Source organism: Pezoporus wallicus, unplaced genomic scaffold (assembly GCF_028554395.1).
Source record: "Pezoporus wallicus isolate ANWC-B61680 ecotype Strahan unplaced genomic scaffold, APGP_CSIRO_Pwel_v1 contig_4309, whole genome shotgun sequence".
Classification (NCBI taxonomy): Eukaryota; Metazoa; Chordata; class Aves; order Psittaciformes; family Psittacidae; genus Pezoporus; species Pezoporus wallicus.
Window position 1 is genome coordinate 589,064 of NW_026638191.1, and position 20,950 is coordinate 610,013.

The 20,950-nt window shown below is 48.6% G+C and overlaps 1 protein-coding gene across 1 annotated transcript in view; it reads left to right on the forward strand.

Annotated features, from left to right (window-relative positions):
* Positions 1 to 19,954, forward strand: part of ADRB2 (adrenoceptor beta 2) — a 33,487-nt gene extending 13,533 nt beyond the window's left edge. The window contains exon 2 of the mRNA XM_057409796.1: positions 17,102 to 19,954. Within this exon, the coding sequence (XP_057265779.1) occupies positions 17,102 to 17,136 (35 nt within the window). The 3' untranslated portion in view covers positions 17,137 to 19,954. The remainder of the gene's footprint in view (positions 1 to 17,101) is intronic.
* Positions 19,955 to 20,950: the final 996 nt, after the last annotated feature.

The window sequence follows — 20,950 nt, forward strand, 5'->3', positions numbered from 1 at the left end:
CATAAATGCAGTACAGACTGGTGATGAAAAGAGAAGGACTAAGGAGAACGGTTGAAAGGGCAGATGGAGGCAACCAAAGAACAGAGACAAAATGAAGTACACCCCAAGGAGAGTGTGAAAAATGACAAAGAAACAAATGAGATGAGAAATCAGTCCTGAGAGTGACAATGAGTCAAGCAACAGTAGGAAACTAGGTTGGAAAGCAAGAGGCTGAATGCCATGGGACAGGAAGGAGAAGGTAGAAAGGGACTGCAGAAGGTGAAGAAACAGGGCTGGAGAATGCCATGACAGCAGGATTTGCAGTTCAGTGCAGGCAGTTGGCTGGTGCCTCTTCCCTCCTATGTTAGAACTTTCCTTGTCTGCTTTCAGGCAGTATGGGTTTGATTTAGCGGATTGAAGCCACAGGATGAAGGGAGGGGTGGACAGCTTGTCAGTGACAGGCTGAGAAATTTGGGGCTGTTCAGCCTAGAGAAGGCTGCATGGAGACCTCATAGCAGCCTTCCAGTATCTAAAGGGGGGGGGGGGGGGGGTATAGGGATGCTGGAGAGGGACTCTTCATTAGGGATTGTAGTGACAGGACAAGGGGTAACGGGTTAAAACTTAAACAGGGGAAGTTTAGATTGGATATAGGGAGGAAGTTCTTTACTGTAAGGGTGGTGGGGCACTGGAATGGGTTGCCCAGGGAAGCTGTGAATGCTCCATCGCTGGCAGCGTTCAAGGCCAGGTTGGACAGAGCCTTGGGTGATATGGTTTAGTGTGAGGTGTCCCTGCCCATGGCAGGGGGGTTGGAACTGGATGATCTTAAGGTCCTTTCCAACCCTAACTATTCTGTGATTCTATGATACAGACTTGCCAGGGAGCAAGGATGGCCGTTAGTGAGGCAATGCATGCACAGCGTGTTCCCAGCACTGGGGGAGTCATCCGAGGCAAGTGGCCAGCCTAATTTATGCTCCTAGGGCCAGGAGGGTGAGTGTTGGGTTATTTTTAAAGACAGCCTCCTCTGCCTTATGCTGTGCTAGCTCCTGCACTGGGTTTCCAGTTTCAGGAAGAGCAGGGGACAAACAACCCCAACCAAATAAAAACGTTCTGCTTTTACCCATAAACAGCATCAAAGCTTTTTGTCTCAAATCATTCTCTTCCCTCTTTCCTGGCAGAGCCAGTGCTGGGAGCTCTGGCCTTGCAAGCCGTTACCTCTTGAGGATGGCCTGAGCAGGGAGCAGGCAAGCTGTGGGGCAAGTCCTGGCACAAGGCAGTGGGATGATGTTTAAACACAAATGACCCGAGCGGTCAGCGCAGTCAGAGCACATCGTGCCAGGTAGCTTTAGTTTAGACCTCACTGGGCTGAGCCATGCAGGGGGACCATGCTAAGGAACTGGTGACAAACTGGAGCTGGAGTGTTTCCACCCAAAGCAGAACAAGCACTCAATTCACTGAGAGGGCTAGTGAGAGATAAAGGGAGGTGTTTGAGCACTCAGAGGGAAGGCAGGCTGTTTGACAGGCTCTCCTTTCCCTTGTCTCCAATGCCTTGTGCAGGGATTGGTTTCTCCTGGGGATGGGAGATGCTGAGGAATAGCTGGCTCACTGCAAGCAACTGGTATGCAAGGAAAAACAATGTGCATCTGCAAACTGCAAGTAAGGATTTAAGTGGCCCAAGTTATGTGTTTGTACACAGTGAGTGTAACCCTGTCCCTGCCAATGATCGAATAAATCAGCTGGGACAGGGCATTAAGGCCAAATGAAAGGATGTGGAGGTGATTTTCACTGGAGATGGGTGAAAAAGTGACAACTGATCCTCCTGTCCAGTAAAAATCCAACAAATCCTGGCCCCGGGCATTCAGGCTGGGTGTCACCTACTCACTGTGCCATTCTCAGGGCCAGGGGTCAGAAGACAGCAGTATGAACCCGGTCTCTAGTCACATCCCATCCTAGCCCAACACTGGAGAAAGCACAGAGCATGTCACACCTCTGCTGTGCTGCTCAGGTATTTTCCCCTAGCAGCCAAAACTTTCAGTAGGCTCATTACAGCAGCTTTATGGCTCCTTCGCACTGCTGGAGTGGGAAGAAAAGCCAGGGATTTTGTCGTGGGAAGAAACTTCCACTGCAAACCTGAGATGCTCCATAAGCAGCTGGATCGTTTCTGCCTTCAGTGCTTATTTTCCTTGTGTAGGAAAAATGCCACATCTTGGCTGACAGGGCACTACAGAGCAGTCCCACACCATGGTGGTGTCTGTGCATAGTGAGAGCTGGAGCAGGGGCATCCCTGGTGACGTGCTCCTGATTCCAGCATTGCCCGCAGGACCAGACTGTCCTGTGCCTTGGTTTTGGATGCAGGTGTCCCTTCTCTGTGCTGCATGTTACAGCCTTGATCCCAATATTTCTGTCTTGTCTTCTCTTCCAGCCAGTACAAATGTGATAGACATGAGGTTGCCTAAATCTGACCTTGGGTTACCTAACCATGAGTTCCAATGGATGGGATGAAATGCTTGTAAGCATCCCCAGAGCACCACAGATCAAATGGCCTGAAAAAAGAGTCCCTACCAAACGCGTTGCTTTCTGAATAGAAGACATAGCTGGGGTGAGCAGCATCTTGATTTGGAAACCGGGCCGGACATGCTAGTGTAGTGCCTGCTTGTTCTGTGGCTGCTGCTAGCTGTGGTTTTCAAGTTCTGATGTCCAGAAGTGCTGAAAGAATTCAAGGTGTCTTAAAAAAAGGCATTTTTAAATGTGTTTTCCATTAGAGACCTTCACCTGCAGATGGAGGTGCCCAGTGAAAACCGGTAACGGATAACAGATGAAGAAAGCCCGGTACCCATTTCCAAAAACATACTGTCTACCTTAATGTACCATATTTACTTGCCTTGTTTTCCATCCCTCCCCTTTCCTGGTTGTTTCCTGAAGCATCTTTTTCCTCCTCTTCCTTGTAGAAGACTCAGAGACAAGCTCATGCATTTGGAATGTCCCTTGCCAATCCTTGGTGCAGGGCAGGATCGGATAAAGCAGTAACTCCCAATTTCCTCTGAGCCCCCCCCCCCCGGCTCCTTCCCGAGTGGTTGAAGCTCTGTGTGGAGCAATGACGGCCTCAAAACGAACAGCAAGCTCGCTTCCTTCTGGGAGGCTGCTCTGCAGCGTGCCAAGGCAGGACCGGGAGGGTGTGGAGAGGGCGTTCCTGTCATTGGGAGCCACGCGTGCCTTTACAGTGAGTGTGGCTGACAGGTACGGAGACAAACCAGGACAGCCGTCTGCCTGCCCCGGCGCAGCAATGGCCTTGGCAATAAGCAGGAGATGTAGCCACAAGGTTCAAGTGGGGAGATGGGGTTTTCCCAGAGGAGAGCCACTGGAAGGGGTTGGGTACCTGTGTGGCACCAGGGATGCTGCCTGCGCTTCGGCATCGCTCCTACATGTTTTGTTGCTCTTAGTTTGGCTTTATTCTTTATTTGGCTTTGTTTGGCTGTTGTGGGGTGTCTCTACAGCAGCTGTGGTCTGGAAGGGACAGGTCAGTTTAGCTCACCTCTCTTGGTATGTCCATCGTGTGCACTTGTCAACAGTGAAGGGGCTGCTATTTGCAGTGCCTGCAGTAACACGAGTGCGTGCCATGTGGCTAGTGTCAACGCTGCTTTGCTAAGATGGTTTTGCCACAAGCAGCCCCAGAGGACGTGTGGAGGAACCCGTAGCTACAGTGTTCCCTAGGGAAGGTGGGAGCCCAGCAGGAATGGAACCAGGCAGGACCCTGGCTGTATTAGGGGTGTAAACCTATCCATGGTCCAGAGCTGGAGCAGTCCTGCTGTGCAAGGCATCCTTGGAGTAACATGGAGATGCCCTCAGTCTCCACTGTCCATAGCTGTCCCTGAAAAGCAGTCTGGGTTATATTGCCACTGGGTAAAGACTGTGCTGTTACTGAAATGTGCCGAAACATTTGTTCAGGCTTTGTACATAACCACAAGACCTCAATCCTCTCTGATGCACAAAGGCTTTTATGTGGGGTGCTTGTTGGGTTGCAGGAACAAATACAGCATGATAGTGTCACCCTGTTCCACAGCGACAAACATCTATGATGCAGGACCCAGATTAGAAACCAAGAGTGCTAGGCTCTGTACTCTGCTGCAGTGCCTCGTTTCACATCAGTGTCCCGATGCACTTGTCTGCAGATGGAGCATGCCAGGCACATGGTGCCTGGAAGGGCAGCATCTGCAAGTGGTGTCCACAAGTTTGGAGAGAAGATGCTTCATATCTGCCAGATACTGTCATTTCTTGTCTTCCACAGCAAGAGTCTGAACCTCAGCCCCATCCAGATTCACTTAATGATGAAACCTTTTTCTTCTGCCAATTTACCTAAAGTGCTGTGAGGACGTACGTAAGACAGCTACCATCAGGTCTTTGAGCCTTACCACTGAGTGGATGAGAATGGAGCTAGATCCCCAAAGGATGAGACGCAGCCCTTTGCACCAAGAGGGCAACATTTGCTAACAGTGTTGGAAAACCATTCTGTGTTGTATCTTTGAATCAGTCAACTAGGTTGGAAAAGACCTGTAAGATCATCAAGTCCAAGTTATATTAGCTAGACGTGAGTCATCCTGTTTAATTCAAAAGTGACTGCATCCCCTGCAAATGAGACATTTCCCATTTTCCTTAACCCTAAGTATGAGTTAAATTTCCTTCCTTCAGCTAATGACAAAAAAAGTTGTTTTTGCAGAGAACTTTCTTCCTTTATTTGCTTCTTGCATGATTCACCCAGAGACCCCACATTCCTGTGGGTATTCAGGGGATACAAGAAGTCAGACTAAGGAGGCAATTCCATCACTAACATCAATGCAAACTGGGCCAGAGAAGTCTGCTATGCTAATGGATATGTTTCTGTATACATGCTAATTATAGCATCACCAAAGCCAGGTCCAAGCTGTGGCTTTGCCTGAGGAAATCCCCTGTGATTTTAGCTACGAGTTCCAATTACTGTTTGTTACAAGTAAATGACTAATAGAAACTAGACCTGTTAGGTCATCCTGTGCATTTCTGAAGGACTCCTCCGCTATAGTATAAACACAAGGATGGGTATATTGTGCTCTGAAGTCACTCAAAAAGTTTTTCATACTGTGTTTGTCCTGTGCAGGACAATGGGGTGCCTTTTCCCTGGACAGAAGAGTCTGGGACACCCCAGAGGTACACCTTTTCCTATGCCCATGTTTCCCCTGTTTTACCTCTTTGCTCCCAGCAATTCTGTTTGGATCCTCCTTCCTGAGCTCCCTGTTCAAGGAGCACAGCAGAGGCTCTCTGCACATCCCATGCCTGTGCCACGCTTCTCACCATACGCATCCTCATCCCCAGCCACAGCTCCTACAAAGGATGGCGATGCAAATAACAACCACTTTATTGTTAATCATAGAGTCAATTTAGAGATGAGTGGCTGAGTGATTAAAGGGCTGGCTGGATTGGTTTTGGAGGCAAGAATAATAGAGCTGAGGGTATGCATGCATCTAGCCCTGCTCCACATTTTATCTTCCTTACATGGGAGTTGTTAACATTTGACTTCCAGTAATTTATGACAAGCTCCGTTATGATTTCCACATGGACTCCCTCTGGATGGATTTCCATACCACAGAAACCACTCTTTCATTGCACATCACCGGTTCTTTACTGACCATTTTAGCACGCAGTTGGAAACTCCTATGATCCTGAGCCCTACTCTATCTTCTCACTGTCACAGTGAGCCCTTGTGCCCAGGGTCCAGTGTGGAGGAATCAAACAGTTTTATAGAGCTGCTGATCATTCTATAAGAAGTCAGAGGCTTTCAGATTTCAATACTGTTATAACTATGCAACTGATTTAAAATACAATAAACCTGAAAGCCCTTCCATATCAGACCGTCAGAGGGCTGTAGATGAGCTGCTTCAGCCTTTTGTAAATACCAGGGCTGTGATTCCTGCAGAAGCCTCAGGACCATCCATTTTTTAATGGGGCTTCAGGCTTCAGCTTCACAGCACAGCCTGTAATTTCTACAGGGTCATGATGCTGTGAGGTAAGATTTGGGCCTTCCTAAAGAGCAGGAAAATTGTAGTAAATCAGTCACTGAAATGAGAACCTGATGTACTTTTAATATTCTGCTCCTGCTGTTTCTGCATGTTCCTGGAAAGGTTTTGCTGGGCTCTCCTTTAGTTAACTTCTGCAAGGGCTGTCTCACTTCTAACCTCCTCTCTGGAGGCCAGGAGGACAGGTCTTGCTCTTGTGTTGTGTGCGGCTGAGATTTGCACTGGGAAGGTTGGGTTGGGAAATCCCAGCCTGCCTGGCTGCAAACTCAGCTGAAGACAAGAGTAGCTTCTGCTGACGGAGGGCAAGTGCAGGGGCACTTGAGGAAGGGGAGCATCCATCAAGTGCAGCAGGTCACCGTGACTGTAACCATGAGATCAACACGACAAGCTCCACCTCGCAGGGAAGTCTTTTTATATCTCAGTGGCAGATGCCAACCATTTGCTCATTCGCTGGAGAAGGAGCTTGCTGGAGAGCAAAGCACAAAAGCCCTTGAGGGCTGCTGTGGTGCAATCACCAGCTCCAAGCCAGGCTCTGGGAAAACAGGGCTTCTTGCTGCGGGTGTTTACCCAGGTGCCATGCCTCTTCCACCCATGGATTCCTGGCTGCTGGCTTCACACTGTTCGTGCTGCAGAGCTGGGTGCTGCCCACTGCAGGACTGTGTTGTGTCTGCCTGGGATCCCGTCTCAGTGTGCCAGCCGCTGCTCTGGCAGCTCTCACTTTGCTTTCATGAAGGAAACCAAAGCGTAGTGTGAACCCGGTGTTTTCCACACAGGTTTAGCCCTATAAACCATGAGAATATTTATAAGCACAAACCTGGCACAAACCTCTGTGCTCCACCCTTTGATGTGGATGAGCAGGATAAAGGAAAAAAACTGGACTTACTCTCATCAAGTAACATCTACTTCTGAGTGAATGATTATCCAAGGCAATCCTGAAAATGAGACTTAAGTTCCAGAGCTGCTTTTGAAAAAGTTACTGGAGATCTATTGCACAAGAGAGAAATAAAGGATGGCCGGGGCTCCACTTCTCCCTGCCCACAGAATTATGTATTTCTAATAGGGCTGTCGCTGATTTAGTCGGCTGGTAGAGCCGCAGGCCTTCTCAAGAGCTGTGTCCTCCAAACACCTTCCCCGAGCCACGTGTGTCCTGTGGGACAGTGACTGCACAGCATGGCTATGGAGAAAGCTGTGACAGGGATGGCCATGCTGTTAATGCTGCTTTCATGTTATTTACATACTGTTAGTCAGTCACCGCTGCCACCGGAGGGGAAGGACTCGCAGTCTCCAGATGGTTTCTTTGTGCTGAATCACTTACATTTACGTAAGTGCCTTTTCCCAAGCGGTAGCAAACCAGAGTCTGCCTCAAGGAAATGTCCGAAACCTGTGGCCTTTCTTCCTTCACCCTCTTCTGTTTGCTTTCCCCTGTTCTCTTTGCCTGCTCCCTTCTGAGCCATTAACATGCATGCCAGTGTCAAGTTTTTGAGCTGCCATGCGCTATCCCAAGGGGCACCAGCATATCCCTTACTTCCCAGTGGCAGCAGCAGTACCTTGCCAGGTGAAATGTTATCAAAATTCAAGGCTCTAAAAAAGAAACCCTGACCTTTACCAGCCCTGTAACCACCCCCTGAGAAGAGAGCGCGTTTCCTGCACCGCTGCAGCGTTAACGTGTCACCAGATTCTCTTTCTCCTTTGATTCCCATTCATCACAGGAGCTTCTCTTTCTCCCCGTGCACCTACCACAGACTGGCTAAAAGGCAGCCTGAGTTCTGAACAAACCCGACCTGACCTGGGCAGCCCCTGATATATTTCCACATCTCTGGGTGCAGTTCCAGCAGAACCGGAGCAGAACAGAAACTGGTGACTTCTTCCTCCTTCCTTAAGGATGCTTAAAAATACAGTCACCAAAGTCACGTTTAGGAACAGCTGCTTTTGATCTGCCCCATGGCCTGCATCCTCTTGCCAAATACAAGTTTGTGTAACACGATGGGGTGATTTGAAATGGCAAGAACTGAATTTCTCCCATAATCACCTCTCAGCTGCTGCCCCGTCCCTTGTCCTCTTTGCCATGTCCCAATCCCAAGAAGTGAAGCAGGTGGATAATACACAATTTTGGAAGATATGTTCTTCTAAGAGAAATGAAGAGCTTTATTTGAATGAAGAATTTTATTTGTGGGTGAAATGGCATCTGCTATGTCTCTGAGTCTAAACAGCATCCACATTACCTCATTAGTCACGTTAGTCACCAACTAGCATTGGTGTTAGCTCACACATTCAGCTGGGGATGTCAGAGCTGCACAGAGTTGGCTGAGGATCGGGAGATTTGGAAACCAGACTGGTGTCACTTGTGGCTCTGGCTTGCTAAGCAGCCTTGGTCAGGTCCTAACCCCTTATCTGCTGTGTGGGAGGGATAACACTGCTCCGAGATCAGCTGATGAAACACTGGTTTGAAAAGGGGGGAAATACTTTAGTGCTGACGCAAACAGACAAATGCCTTCCTGTCCTCCTTCCTCCTGGTCACCTCCAACACCAGCTGCTGGCCCCACACCATGCAGGAGCTGCAGGCAGGAGCGCACCCCTGTCCTTCTCGGGGAGGGTCACAAGGGCCATTTCCTCTGTCTGGCCTCACTTTGGACCCTTTCTGGCACCCTGTGGGGTCAGCGCTCAATGCACGTCACACTCTGGCTTTAGTCGAGGAAGGAGAAGAGCAGCAAGCAGGTGGGTTGGGTAGAAGGAGCATTGGAGGTGGATGGACACAAACCACAGTGTCCTTCCCCGATGAGGTTCTGCTGCTCCCTGTCAGGAAAGGAAACCCTAGTGCCCGCCAGCTCCGGCTGTATGGAGCAGGCTGCAGTGGCTCAGCAAGGCACAGCAATCAGCAAGTGTGGTGACAGTGTCACCCTGCACTCTGCGTAGCCCCTGGGGCTAGTATAGGGTTTGTAGGCTGCCTGAGGATAAGGGACTTGGTTGTAAACCATTTCCCACATCCTAGGCCATTCCACCCATGCCCTAGGGATCACAGATCATCCGCATTGGAGCCTTGCATGGGAACAGTGCCTGCAAGAGAGACAGCCGCAGAGCTGCACGTGGGAGATGGAGGGAGGATGTCCTCTGTGTCTCGCACTCTCTTGTTGCCTCTTTACCCCAGGAAGAATCTCAAGGGAATCACAGCAGCATCACAGAAGCTCACAGCAAAGCACAAACAACAGGGATGTGTTGTCTGTTTCTGCAGGGGGAGATGGTAATGCCCAGTTTCACCTGCCTTGAATCCCACCTGTGTCCCCATCCCTTGTTCAACATTGACAGCTATCCTGGGAATGCTTGGTTCAAGGAGGCAGAATTTAGGTGAGAACAACCTGGGTAGGTGACTGTCAGTTATGGCAGTAGGAAACGCATCAGATTCCCCTAAAAAGGGATTCTGTGCTCTGACAAACCACAGGACAGCTGGTTTGGATGTTTGCTTGTGAATTAGAAGTAGAGATCTGGACCTTCATCCCCATTTCCTTATCTGCAGCTGGCTCACTGGTTGTGTATTAGGTCTCTGAATCCAGCTCAGTCCCTCTTCAGTCCCTTTTTACTAGTGATGATACGCTAGGCATGGAAAAGCTCATCCTTTTCACTTAATTCAGTAAAAATGCCTTCTTCCAGGGAAAAGGAGCAGACCTGCTTCTGCCTGTTACCTGTTGGACCCTTGTACCAATAGAGCATGGAGGTACCATGAAGGTGATGGCTTCGCGCAGCTTTGAGGGACACTAATGGCTTTGTGATAGATTCAAGATGGCTTCTGTTAAGCCACCTGGCCTTGCCAGTTTTACTCCTAATTTCTTAAGTTTTGCTCTTTCAAATCGGACCTTTAAGAACCATTTACCTCTAGAGGGTTGTGGGTAGCTGCTGCCATCTCATGGAGTCCCTCAAAAGAGCTGAGAAAGATCAAGTTGTGTAAGCACCTCCCCATGTCGCAAGGCAGTATGGAGAGGATATTCTTGCTTTTTGTGACAGAAAACCAAACCCTGGCTGAACACTCGGTGTGTCACTGGAAAGCTGCCTCTCACTCTCTAAGACAGCAGTTCTTCTGCATTTCCTCTCGCCCCAGTTTGTCTTGTGTAAAACAATTCAACAGACCACCCAAAATCCATTTACAAGGCTTCCCAGAAATCCTCGAAGCATTTGAAGCAGTTGGAGGACATCAGACTTCAGACCTGAATTCCACAAACCATGACGCTAAGTCTGGATTTTCATTGCTTGAAGCCAAATGTCCGCAAACATTTACTTCTTAAAACACAGGACTCTTTTTAAGTGTGAAGCTGATCCAAGCAAGCACTGAATGACCTCCTGATGCGACACTTCTGTCATGTTTGTCAGATCCCTGCCCCTTTCTCATCCATTGTTTGCAATTCTCATCTATGAATTTATATCTAAAAGCAGGGCAGGGAAGGCATCTGGGTTTAATCTCTGTCATAAAGCTCTTTTGCTCCTGGTCCACCTCTGTTAACTAAGGCTGGCAGTCTGTCCCTTCGTAAACTCCTGGGCCAGAAGTAAACCAGTGGAGCCTTGGAACAGCTTGACCCTAAGTGTGATCCCACCTCACCAAACTTGAGAAAACAACTGTGCTGTGCTCTCCCATCAGAGCATTGGCTGCCTTCAGCTTGGCTTCCATCAATGGCTGATTCTTTTGAGTGTTTATTTGTAAGTAGCCTGCATGGCCACAAATCACAGTGCAGCAGGAAAATGGAGAGCTTGAGAATTGATGGGGAAAAACACAGTTGTAAAGAAGCCACTGATGGGATGTCTGATGTGGTAATGCCACCGTCACCATCACCTTGCCACTCAAATGCCAGTGACACTTAACTGAGAGGTCCTCCACTCAGCAGTGCTCCTACCTCCTACATTTCACAGGACTACAGATTGGTAGGGGCTGGCAGGGACCTCTGGAGATGTTCCCATCCAAACCCCCTGCTCAAAGCAGGGTTGGTGAGAGAAGGTTGCTCAGAGATGTGCCCTTTGTGGCAGGAGAGGAGCTGAAATCCCATACCTATTTTTTAATAGGGTGCAGAGTACAGAGGTAGATGGAGGATGAGGATGTTGTTTGGGTATTCTGTTGTTCCTAAAGGGAGAAGGATGTTCTGCTCATTGTTAACTTGTTTGGTTTGGTTTAAAGCCCATATTAGCTGAAACAACTGCATAGGAAACTGGATGTAAGCCCAGCTTAAGCACAAATCTACATTATGTTGGCATCACACCAGGAAAAAGAAATTACAGTATGCCACAAATGAAGACAGAGGCATTGCCTGCATTACCTGGCATGCAGGGCTCTGGTCACAACAGCACACTTACCTCTGTCATCACTTCAGGTCTGCAGAGCATTGAAAGTACGTGGTTCTTCATGTGGTCATGAAATCATGTTTCTGTACCTTGAGAGCATAGCGAGATCCCACATACCGGCTATTTGACATTTACATCATGTGTACATGCAGCAGCTCCTGTTTCAGAATAAACCTCCTCTATAAGGGCTTCAGAAACCATCATCCCTTTCTACAGTCCTCCCACTTGCCCTTACAAGTCACAGTGGCAAGATTTGAGTGAAGTCTATCAGCTGCAGAGAGTCAAGTGCACAATAGCAGCACATGCCCTGGCGCATTGCACTGTTGTCAGGAAAACACAGGGAGGAAAATCATTATTTGCCAAAACCCATAAAACCCCAGAAAAGGTTTACACAAGGCTCCTAATTCTCCATCAAGAGCTCCTGCAGGGGAATTGTGGGATTTTACAGTTTGATTTAATAGTTTCAAAGAGAATTGTCGCTCTGTTGGGAAGCACTTTCAATCTCTTCAATGATTATAAAAAAGCAAAGCAAATAATGTCCTTCTCACATCCCCAGAATTCAGAAAGAGAAACAAATGCCCCCCCCCCCCCCAAACGCTGGAGCAAGCAAATGAGAGAGAAATAAGATAACAGAGCTTTTAAAAGCCTGCTGCTTTGCAGCTGTTCACATTCTGGCTACTTTCCAGAGTTACTTTGGTGATCCTCTGATGGGAAAAGAAGTCCTTCAAACCTAGAATTTGGTGAGGACATTATTTCTGAGAAAAGTAAATGAAGACCCAGATTTAATGATGGGACTGCAATCTGCATCGATTTAAGGGTCAGTGATCGTTACCAAGACCCTGGCAAGATGAAGTGTTATCCTAGTGGTGAGAGATCTGTGTTCTTCAACTGGTGATACAGGACAAAGAGGACTTGGGTCTTCAGAGGTGTTTGATACCCAAACAAGTGAAGATGTGAACTTACAGTGGTTCGTGGCTAGGGGGGAGCAAGCTGGACATGTGGTAATAACTGATAGTAACTGGGAAGTTGTGTCAAAGTTTGGCTTTGTTGCATTGGCTGCTGGATCCCTGTCCCATAGGAGAGCTCATGGGGAGGGAGTATAAAGTAAGCACAGACTGGTGCAGGGGAAAGTGACCAAGAAGTAATACTACCCCTGAGCTGATGGATGCATTATAAAGTGTGAAGAACCACTGCCAGGCATTCCCAAGGCTGTGAACTGTAGCTAAGAGACAACAGATGAACGTTGTGGAGGAAAGATGCTGTGTCAGAGCCCTGCAACAAAACAAGTAGAATCATCATGTGTCACCCAGAACATCACCTCATTCAGCCAAGTACAGATGCCCTAACAGATACCCTAAAGCACAGATTTGGGTTACAGCAAACTAAAAGGGCTGAGACATAACTTTTTCCTTTCTTTAGTAAGTATGGGCATAAAGTTGCCTAAATCTGGGATTGGTACATTTTGGTTTTTTTTTTGCCTTGTTATACCTCAGCTTCTTATCACACATTAATTGGTTCTGCTTTTACCTTAATCTATGAAGAAGCAACTGATGGTTCATTTCATGTTGTTGTGCCCTAAGATTCTTTTTTTACACTCTGCACTTTAACATATGTTATTTAAAGGTTATAGGAAGAATTGTTGGCAAATGCTAGATGACAGGTTGCTGAAACATGAAAAAATAGCAAGTTTCCAATGAGAGACTGAAGAAGCAAGAAAGGAAAGAGGGTAAAATCCATAGACAGTCTGTGCCAATCTTTACTAGGTTGGAAGACCCCCATGTAGATGCAGAGACTGTGCAATGTAAGGCTGACACTGTCTCATTTGCCTGGAATGCAGGGAGGCTCTACAGTGAAACCTCATTTTGCTCTGTCCTCACTCCATCCCAAATCCCATTGATGCTCAGGGGAAGAGCTGCTCACCTGCCTGGCAGATAGCTACATTAGCCTGAGGACTGGGCTCCTGAAAGTGCCCATTTCTCTGGACAAATAGCTCAGATGGAGATTTCTACAGTGTACATGCTTCAAATTGAATGAAGCAAATCTTCTGAGATTTGCAAAGCCATTCAGCAAACCACGAAGACAATCTACTGCCAATCTACAGCCTGGGGCAAGGGAGGGAATATTTTCCTTCTTCATCTTTTCCTTGTGGGCTATCGTTGATTCCCATTGGTTGAAAAGGTCATTTTTTGCTTTCTCATCAGATCTTCACCCTGGAGAATGGCTGCCCTTAAGCCTGGGATGTATTATGACTAATGACCAAAAGTGATTTCATTATTAGTCTTCCACATCTTCTAGGGCTGTACTGAAACAAAATAAAGGAATGTAAATCAGTTGTATCCAGCTGGATTTGTAGTTAGCAAGATGAATGCATGTGGCCTGTCTCCACACATCCCTTGCTTTGTGGGATGCGGGTGGTCCATCCCACTCGTCGTGTTTGTCTGATGAGCAAACCCAAGCTTCCCACAGGTGAACAGGCACCGCTCAAGAATAGAGGCTGCAAAGTTTCTTCAGATGACTTCTGGTTTGAATATTATGCTTTGACTTGTGAACCCTGAGGAATTCAGATCTCAGGGCAAAGGAAATGTTGGAAGAGGTCAGTGCTGTGCTCCCTCTGTGTTACTCAGAGCAGCAAATAGCAGGCGTTCCAGGGCAACATCTGATTTTCTGCTTTTATGAGGCAGATGTTTAGGATAAGTGATCTGCTGTTTATTTGAATTGCCATCTTCCAAACCTCCTTCCTACGTGCACGCACACATTCGGAGACCATAAAGAAGGATTGTTCAGATTATGCCGCTATTTGGGTAGTTAGCCCTGTCTTCCATCAGCGCCTGGACAGGACTGTGTGCTGCAAACTCAGTTTCTCTTGCCCATCAGTTTTACAGTGGTGTAAATCAGTTGGGTATAATTCCTTTCTCAATGACACTAGTGTAAATCTGAACTAGCTCCACTGACGTCAGTGCCATAGTGGCAGTGTAAAGGAAAGTTAGACTCCCTTGACTTCAGAATGTTGCTGCTGACTTATACCAGAACAAGAGTAAAAGTCGTTGGGCTCAGCATGTCCTAGCACTGTGTTACTGAACAGCAGGCCAGGGTTTGCTCTGGGATACAGTGGTGATGATGGAGAGAAATTCCATGGGTTTTGCTTCTATTAAGTTGAGAAATAAGTTTGAGCTTCACTACAGTTTGTGTGTCAAAGAGCTCCATATAGTAGATCATTGATGAAAAGGATAAACCAATGCTCCCGTATAAAGTTATTAGTCCCGTTGCCTGTTGCTATTCCAGAAGATTCATAAAGGGATGAATCTGACCATTTGGCTTGTGTTGCGATGATGATGCTGGAGCACAAGGTAGCACATCTTCCTTACATCTTGATGGACACCATGCAGGTGTCCATGGAGGAACTGGTGGTCCAGCTGAAGGCAGAGGGGCACGTGGAGGAGCTGCCTTGCAACTGATGCTAAGAGGGGTGGAATGCTGCCTGCACTTTTTTCCTCCAGGAGGACACAAGCAATTGTTCAAGCATTCTGTGCTGGCAGCATTCAGGGTGTTAATCCTCACTCACTTGTTTCTCTACATTTTTTCACCTTGTCTCTAAAGGGCTAGAAGTGAAAGCCTGGCTGTCAAAGGGGTGCTGGCCCCTCTTTCTGCTCTGCTGGGGATTCAGCCTGCAAGCTGTGGCTCTAAGCGGAAGGAGATGAGAAGTGGATGTTTCCTTCTGAAGCTGTAGGGCTTCCCAAACAACCTTGCTGTTTAAAGGGACTTTGGCAAGGAGGGCCTGGATTTCCGGAGGCTGCGTTTTGGGAAGTTAAGAGAGCCCAGCGGTGGACTCAGAGTCCATCAGCCTTGCTCCATTAAAGCCGTTGGAGGCAAGCTGATTTACACCCTTCTTCTGTGGGCATCTGGCCAATCTCCTAATTGTTCATAAGTGACTTTCCTTTCAATAGCACGTGTTTGCTCTGAGTGGCTCAGTTTGCACACAGTGAAATGCAGCCATGTGTGGAGTAATTGCTTTAAAGCCAGCAAGTCAAAACAGGGTCCATGTGAATCACCAGGTAGCCTGGAAGTGCCACAGAGCAGGACAGGATCCATTGACCTCTTTTGGACCCTTGGGAAGAACCAAGTCAAGACGTTGGGGACTGGCCTCTGCAGGATGAGGGTGGTCGGTAGCATCATTGCAAAGGCCAATTAGGAAAAGAGGCAGTTAAATCACAGTGACCGAGGGATGCAGAGTCAGAACATAACCTTGCTCTGCTTCGTGGCTCTCTTTCCTGAATGCAGGCATGCAGTTTGTTTAAAGAATTCCCTCCTCCTTCCCATTTGAATTCTTTACAACAGTTGGCTTTGCCCTGGGAGCTTATAGCATGGTTCAAGTTTCCTCATAAGCTTACAAGCTCCATCTATAGGATAGTCGAAGCAGAGCCTTTTGGCTTCAAGCTGATGGAAAAGGGCAGAGAAGCTTCACGCAGAGATTCCGGATTTGTTCTGGAAGAATTCCAGCAAGCTTAGCATTCCGCATTGCAGAAAGTCACTGATTTCATCGCCATTACTTCATATTTGGGTATAGCTTTCCTCCCCCATTAAACTGTCAGTCCTCAGCCCCATGCTGCATGGCTGCGTGGCTGTTGCCTGTGGAAATTCCTGGAGTTGTAGAGCTGCTATCATTCCATATGTGCCACGTCAGGGATTTTCTAAAGAGCTCCTGATCTGCAAGGTTTCTGGGCTACAGTTTTGACACCTTTAGATAGCCCACGGTGCCCACTGTATTTGGTTTTGGTAGTGGGGGGTGCTGCAGGGTGGCTGCTGTGAGAAGCTGCTAGAAGCTTCCCCCATGCCCAGTGGAGTCAATACGGTTCTAAGATGGACCCACCACTGGCCAAGGCCAAGCCCATCACTGACAATGGTAGCACCAATGGGATAATGTGTCTAAGAATGGGGGAAATTCACTGCACAAGAGCAATTGCAGTGGGAGAGAGGAGTGAGAATATGCGAGAGAAACAGCACATGACCCACCAGGCTGTAGCTATATTTTGTCTCCCGTGTTCAGCTGAGGAGGGCAGTGATAGAGTGGGTATGGAAGGAGGAAAAGAAGGAAGGAATGATTTGCACAAGAAATGCAACTTCATCTTGGATGCCCAGAATTCTTCTGAGAGGCACTGTATTCCCAAAGAACAGCTGTTTTTCCTCTCTGCAGATGCATTCTGGTTTAAATGCTGCTTTCTCCTCCTCCACACACAGACCATAGTCTTCAGCATGTACTTATTAAAATACCACTTTCAAGTGAATAAAAGGCATATCCAGTACTTGTTCTTTTCTCTACCTAGAGATTAATTTCCCATTTTTCCATCTAACATGTCTGTTATTCGTTATCTCCACAATCAAGAAAAAGCCCCATATTTCTTCCCTTTTGTAGATTCACATATTAAAACCAGAAGGAAATGTGTTCCCATCTCCTGGGCAGCTGACCTGAGTGTGTATGTAGAGATGCATCTGTTTATTCCAATTACCCCATGCAAAGAAGCTTTGCTGTTTGGTAGCTACTGTGGGAAGATAGGTACTAAAGCACCCAGTTGTCCAGGGTCTGGTTTGGGTGGTGTTCAGTAGCTCGGGAGGGGACCTGTGGATAAGATAGTGCCAGTGGGCATGGTGTGTGGAGTTCTGGGGAGGTGTAATCTCTCTCCTGTCTCCAGCATCTGAACCCCTCCTCTACCCAACCCCTACCAGGCTGAACTGATGGTTTTTTTCTTTCTTTCTCTGTCCCACAGAGATCCCTGGGTGTCCAGGCATGGTTGAGAGCTGAATGGGCTGACCTCTCTTCCTCACCACCCTGAGCTCATGAGGGCTCTGAATGAAGAGATTGAGTGGGATCATGACCTTGCTTCTCTGAGCCTAGGGATGCTGCGGGAAGTGATTGCCTTGGCAAATGTCTTCATCCCAACCCATAGCCCATTGTGCATCACCTGAAGGAGAAGCTGATGAAGGATAACCAGAGGACCAGGAAAGGCTCTACTAGCCTCAGAGGACACAGATGGGGGACCGGCACTAAGAGAGGCACTTTGCAGGAGCCACTGCATGTGAAACAAGCTCTGCAAAGAAGCTACAGGAGCCCTGTAAACTGATGGAGGGGAACCTCCAAATCACCACAAAAGGTGCAGAGGGCTTTCCCTGGCACAGCATCCTTGGAAAGCACTGTCAAAAGGGAAAGGGGTGTCAGGACCACATGGCTGTCTTCAGTGTCTGGTTTGGAAGAGGCACAGCAAGGTGAGGAGACAGCAGGATGCGCTCTCATTGCTGGCTGAGGCTCCAGCCGGAACAGGAATCTGACCAAGACTGAGAGAGACGGAGCATGGAAGATTGCTTTGATTCATTCTGTGCTTGTTTCTTCTGGTGTCCTCTCTGTCTACCTCTTTTTCTCTCTAGGCCTATGTGTACTGCATGTGGGGCCCAGACCCTCACAAACAAGAAGTATTAGCACAGGGCAAATCTGTCCTGCCCAGTGCAGTGCTGTTGCTAGATGGGGCTGACTTTGTACAGTGCAGATGTAACGTGGCCTTCGTTTGCTCCTCATGCCATCAAATCTGCAACTGTAATGCCTGGACTTCAGACTGGAGAAAGGCTTGAACCTGGCAATCTTTTTACTTGCAAGCAGTCACATGCTAGCATGGCCACCACGCTTGGGAGCCAAGTTTTAACACAGGAGCCCCAAAACATTATAGAGCATCCGTCCCTCTCCTATATGTGTGGACATGAGCATACTAGCAGGTTGCACACTCATCTGCTGTTAAAGCTCATTCAGCAGAGAAAGAAACAGACAGAGTGATGGGGGCTCAGGCAGAAAGTAGGAAAAACTGATCCAAACCCATAGGAAAATGTGCACCTCCTAACGCAGCTGTAAGCCCAGCTGGGGGGCTGCAGGTCTCTGTTCACCGAGCTGCTCCCAGAGGCCTGGGCAAAACTTCCTGGTACCGAACTGTGCCGGGAGCCCCATCTCAGACCTTGTCCCTGGGGCTTCCAGCTGCACACCCCTTCCCTCACGTGCAATCCTATTTATTTATTTATTTTCTTGCTGTTCGATGCAAAGCTGCTAACGGAGCGCCCTCCCCACCGACATCCGCAGCTGAGAGGGGATGGAGAGAGGGAGTGTGTGCTCTGTGTGTGTGATGGGAGCGGGCAAAGGGACGGGTGCATGCCTTGGCAGGGCACACGGGGTGTGCACATGAGGCAGGAGGAGAAGGCTGCAGTTAACCAGAAATGCTTTCCCTGGGTAAATGTGCGATTTTGATCTTTCAGGGATTGCAGACAGGCTGGGGAAACCTTGGCTGGAAGGACAGAAAGGCAGCATGAGCTGCGCTGTGCTCCTCTAGCCAGATTTGCTCCATGCAGCTGTGTGTGCAGGGTATGTGTCTCTGTGCATGTTTCCTGGCTGGATCGTGTCCTTCCAGTGCTCGGAGCTCTAGTGAAGCATGTCCACATTCACTTTGTGGGCATCCTGGCTTTGGACACTTGCAGGGAGCTGTATCACCATCCAAGGAGGTTGCCACCAGTGTGCTCACAGGGGTTTAACACCTGGCAGCCTTTTCTGTTCTGTCCAAAAGAGATAACCGTGTACAGACTCACGTAACATAGCCAGTCTGAAATCAGGGGCAGGAGCCTCTCTAGACAATGCTGTAGCTGTAATGGTTCATGCTCAGCAGGGGGGTTGGAACTAGATGGTCTTAAAGTCCTTACCAACCAAAACCAGTCTGTGATTCTCTGATTCCATGGCTGTTCTTACCCATTTTGCTAAAAGGCTGGCACACCAGCAGCATCCAGGTATTCCATTTTGTGGAAAGCCTGTGTGTCCCAGTGCAGAGGGGAACCATTTCTCTGGGAGAAGGGTCTCTCTGGTGCCCTGCTGCTCTCCCACAGCTCCCATGCTTAGGAGGGAGCCAGGGTTCCCGGACGTCCCTGGCAGGGCTCCTGACTGCTCCAGGGGAGCCTGACATCTCCCATACCCTTCCCTCTGAGATGCCCCACCAAGGCTTTGTCCAGACCTGTCTGGCTGCTGAATGGAAATATTTCCCAATCAAAACCTGCTCTTCAGAAGATTCCTGGCTGCCTCTAGTCACTTATTATGTACTGGAAACACTGCCCTTGGGACTTGTTTTCAGGTTAGAGACATGCATGGGATCGTTGTAGTTCTTTTTCTCACAAATCCTCTCATGTGCAAGAGCAGGTTGCAGTAAGTGAAATGGATACGCTTGCTCTGATAATCTGCCAGCATGGCCCAAAAGCAGTGACCTGCTTATTGCTGATTGCTTCCTTGCAGAGTTGTAAGAGTTGGAGATAGAAGAGGCATATTACAAATCCATCTGCCTATGGCCCTTCAGGCCTGTTCTATGTGTTACGTTTACTGGTGGTGTGCTGGGTCTATTTTTAAATGCCCTGACACCAGGGTTATTGTGCTGTCCTTTGGGAGATTGCTCTGTAGTCCAAGTCAGAAGCTGCTATTAGTATTCCACCTGCATTTCCTCTTGAAACTTCATTCCGTTATTCCTAGTGATGCTCTTCGAATACCTGCTGCTCATTATGTCCCAGCCAGGCTCCACCACTCAACCCGTACTCCTCTTTCCTCCTCCCAAGAACTTCTCTGTATCCCTGATCGCTGCTGCTCGCTGTCCTTCCCATAGTTTGGCACAGAATGAGCCTGTTGATTCAGCCGTGCAGAGATTTACCAGGGATCCGACTGACCAGGGAGCAGCCAGGGTCTCTGGCAATGCCTGGTCTGTGGAGCTGCTCTTCCCTCACTGCACATGGGATGCAGGAAAGGGGCAGGCACAGAGACGTTTCTGAAAGCACTGGTAATGAGCTCCTCCTACCCTGCGGGGAGTGAATGCCTGCCAGGGACAGCACACAACAACGTCCCCATCTCAGCAAAGCCCAAACTGGGCAATGGAGGTGGGTGATGCTGTAGTATCACCTGTGCTGCTGTACAGGGATGGGTGGGGGGCAGAGGTCTGTGCTGCGGCAGGGAGCTGTGGTCTGCCCTGCCTGAAAATCGTACCCATGAGTTGGAGCTGCAGCTCTGCACAGAAGGAGCCCCATGAGCAGCATGGGGGGCTCATCGGGCTCAGCACATGCTTGGGGAGTCTTTGTGTACAGCACTCGGCTGGAGCACCATTGTGATTGTAAGAGCTCTGTTCTTCTCACCGAACAAATCGTTCCTACCAATAAAAAATGAAAAGTCCTCCTCTTCTTTTTCTATGCTATTCCATGCAGCACCAGAGAAAGGGATGGCACTGGGATGGTGGGAGCAGAATGTCACTGTGCTGCTGCAGATGCCGGGGCATCTTGTGGGGAGGATGCTGGGGCTACCTGGGGCAGAAGCTGAATGCAGGCAGAAATATCCAGGGATCTGAAAACCCAAAGTGCTCCAGAGCAGGTTCCAGGGCTTCTCCACAAAGCCTGCTGATGCTGATGGGTTGCATTATATCCAAGCATTGTGAGAACAGGGCTGTGCCACAAGGCTGCAGAGGAGCTGAGCAGCAGCAAGGCAGTCTGTGTAGGTGCCTGGAGGTACAGTGGAGCAGAGCAGGAGGAGGACACCACAAAAACCAAGGGGAGAAAAAAAGGCA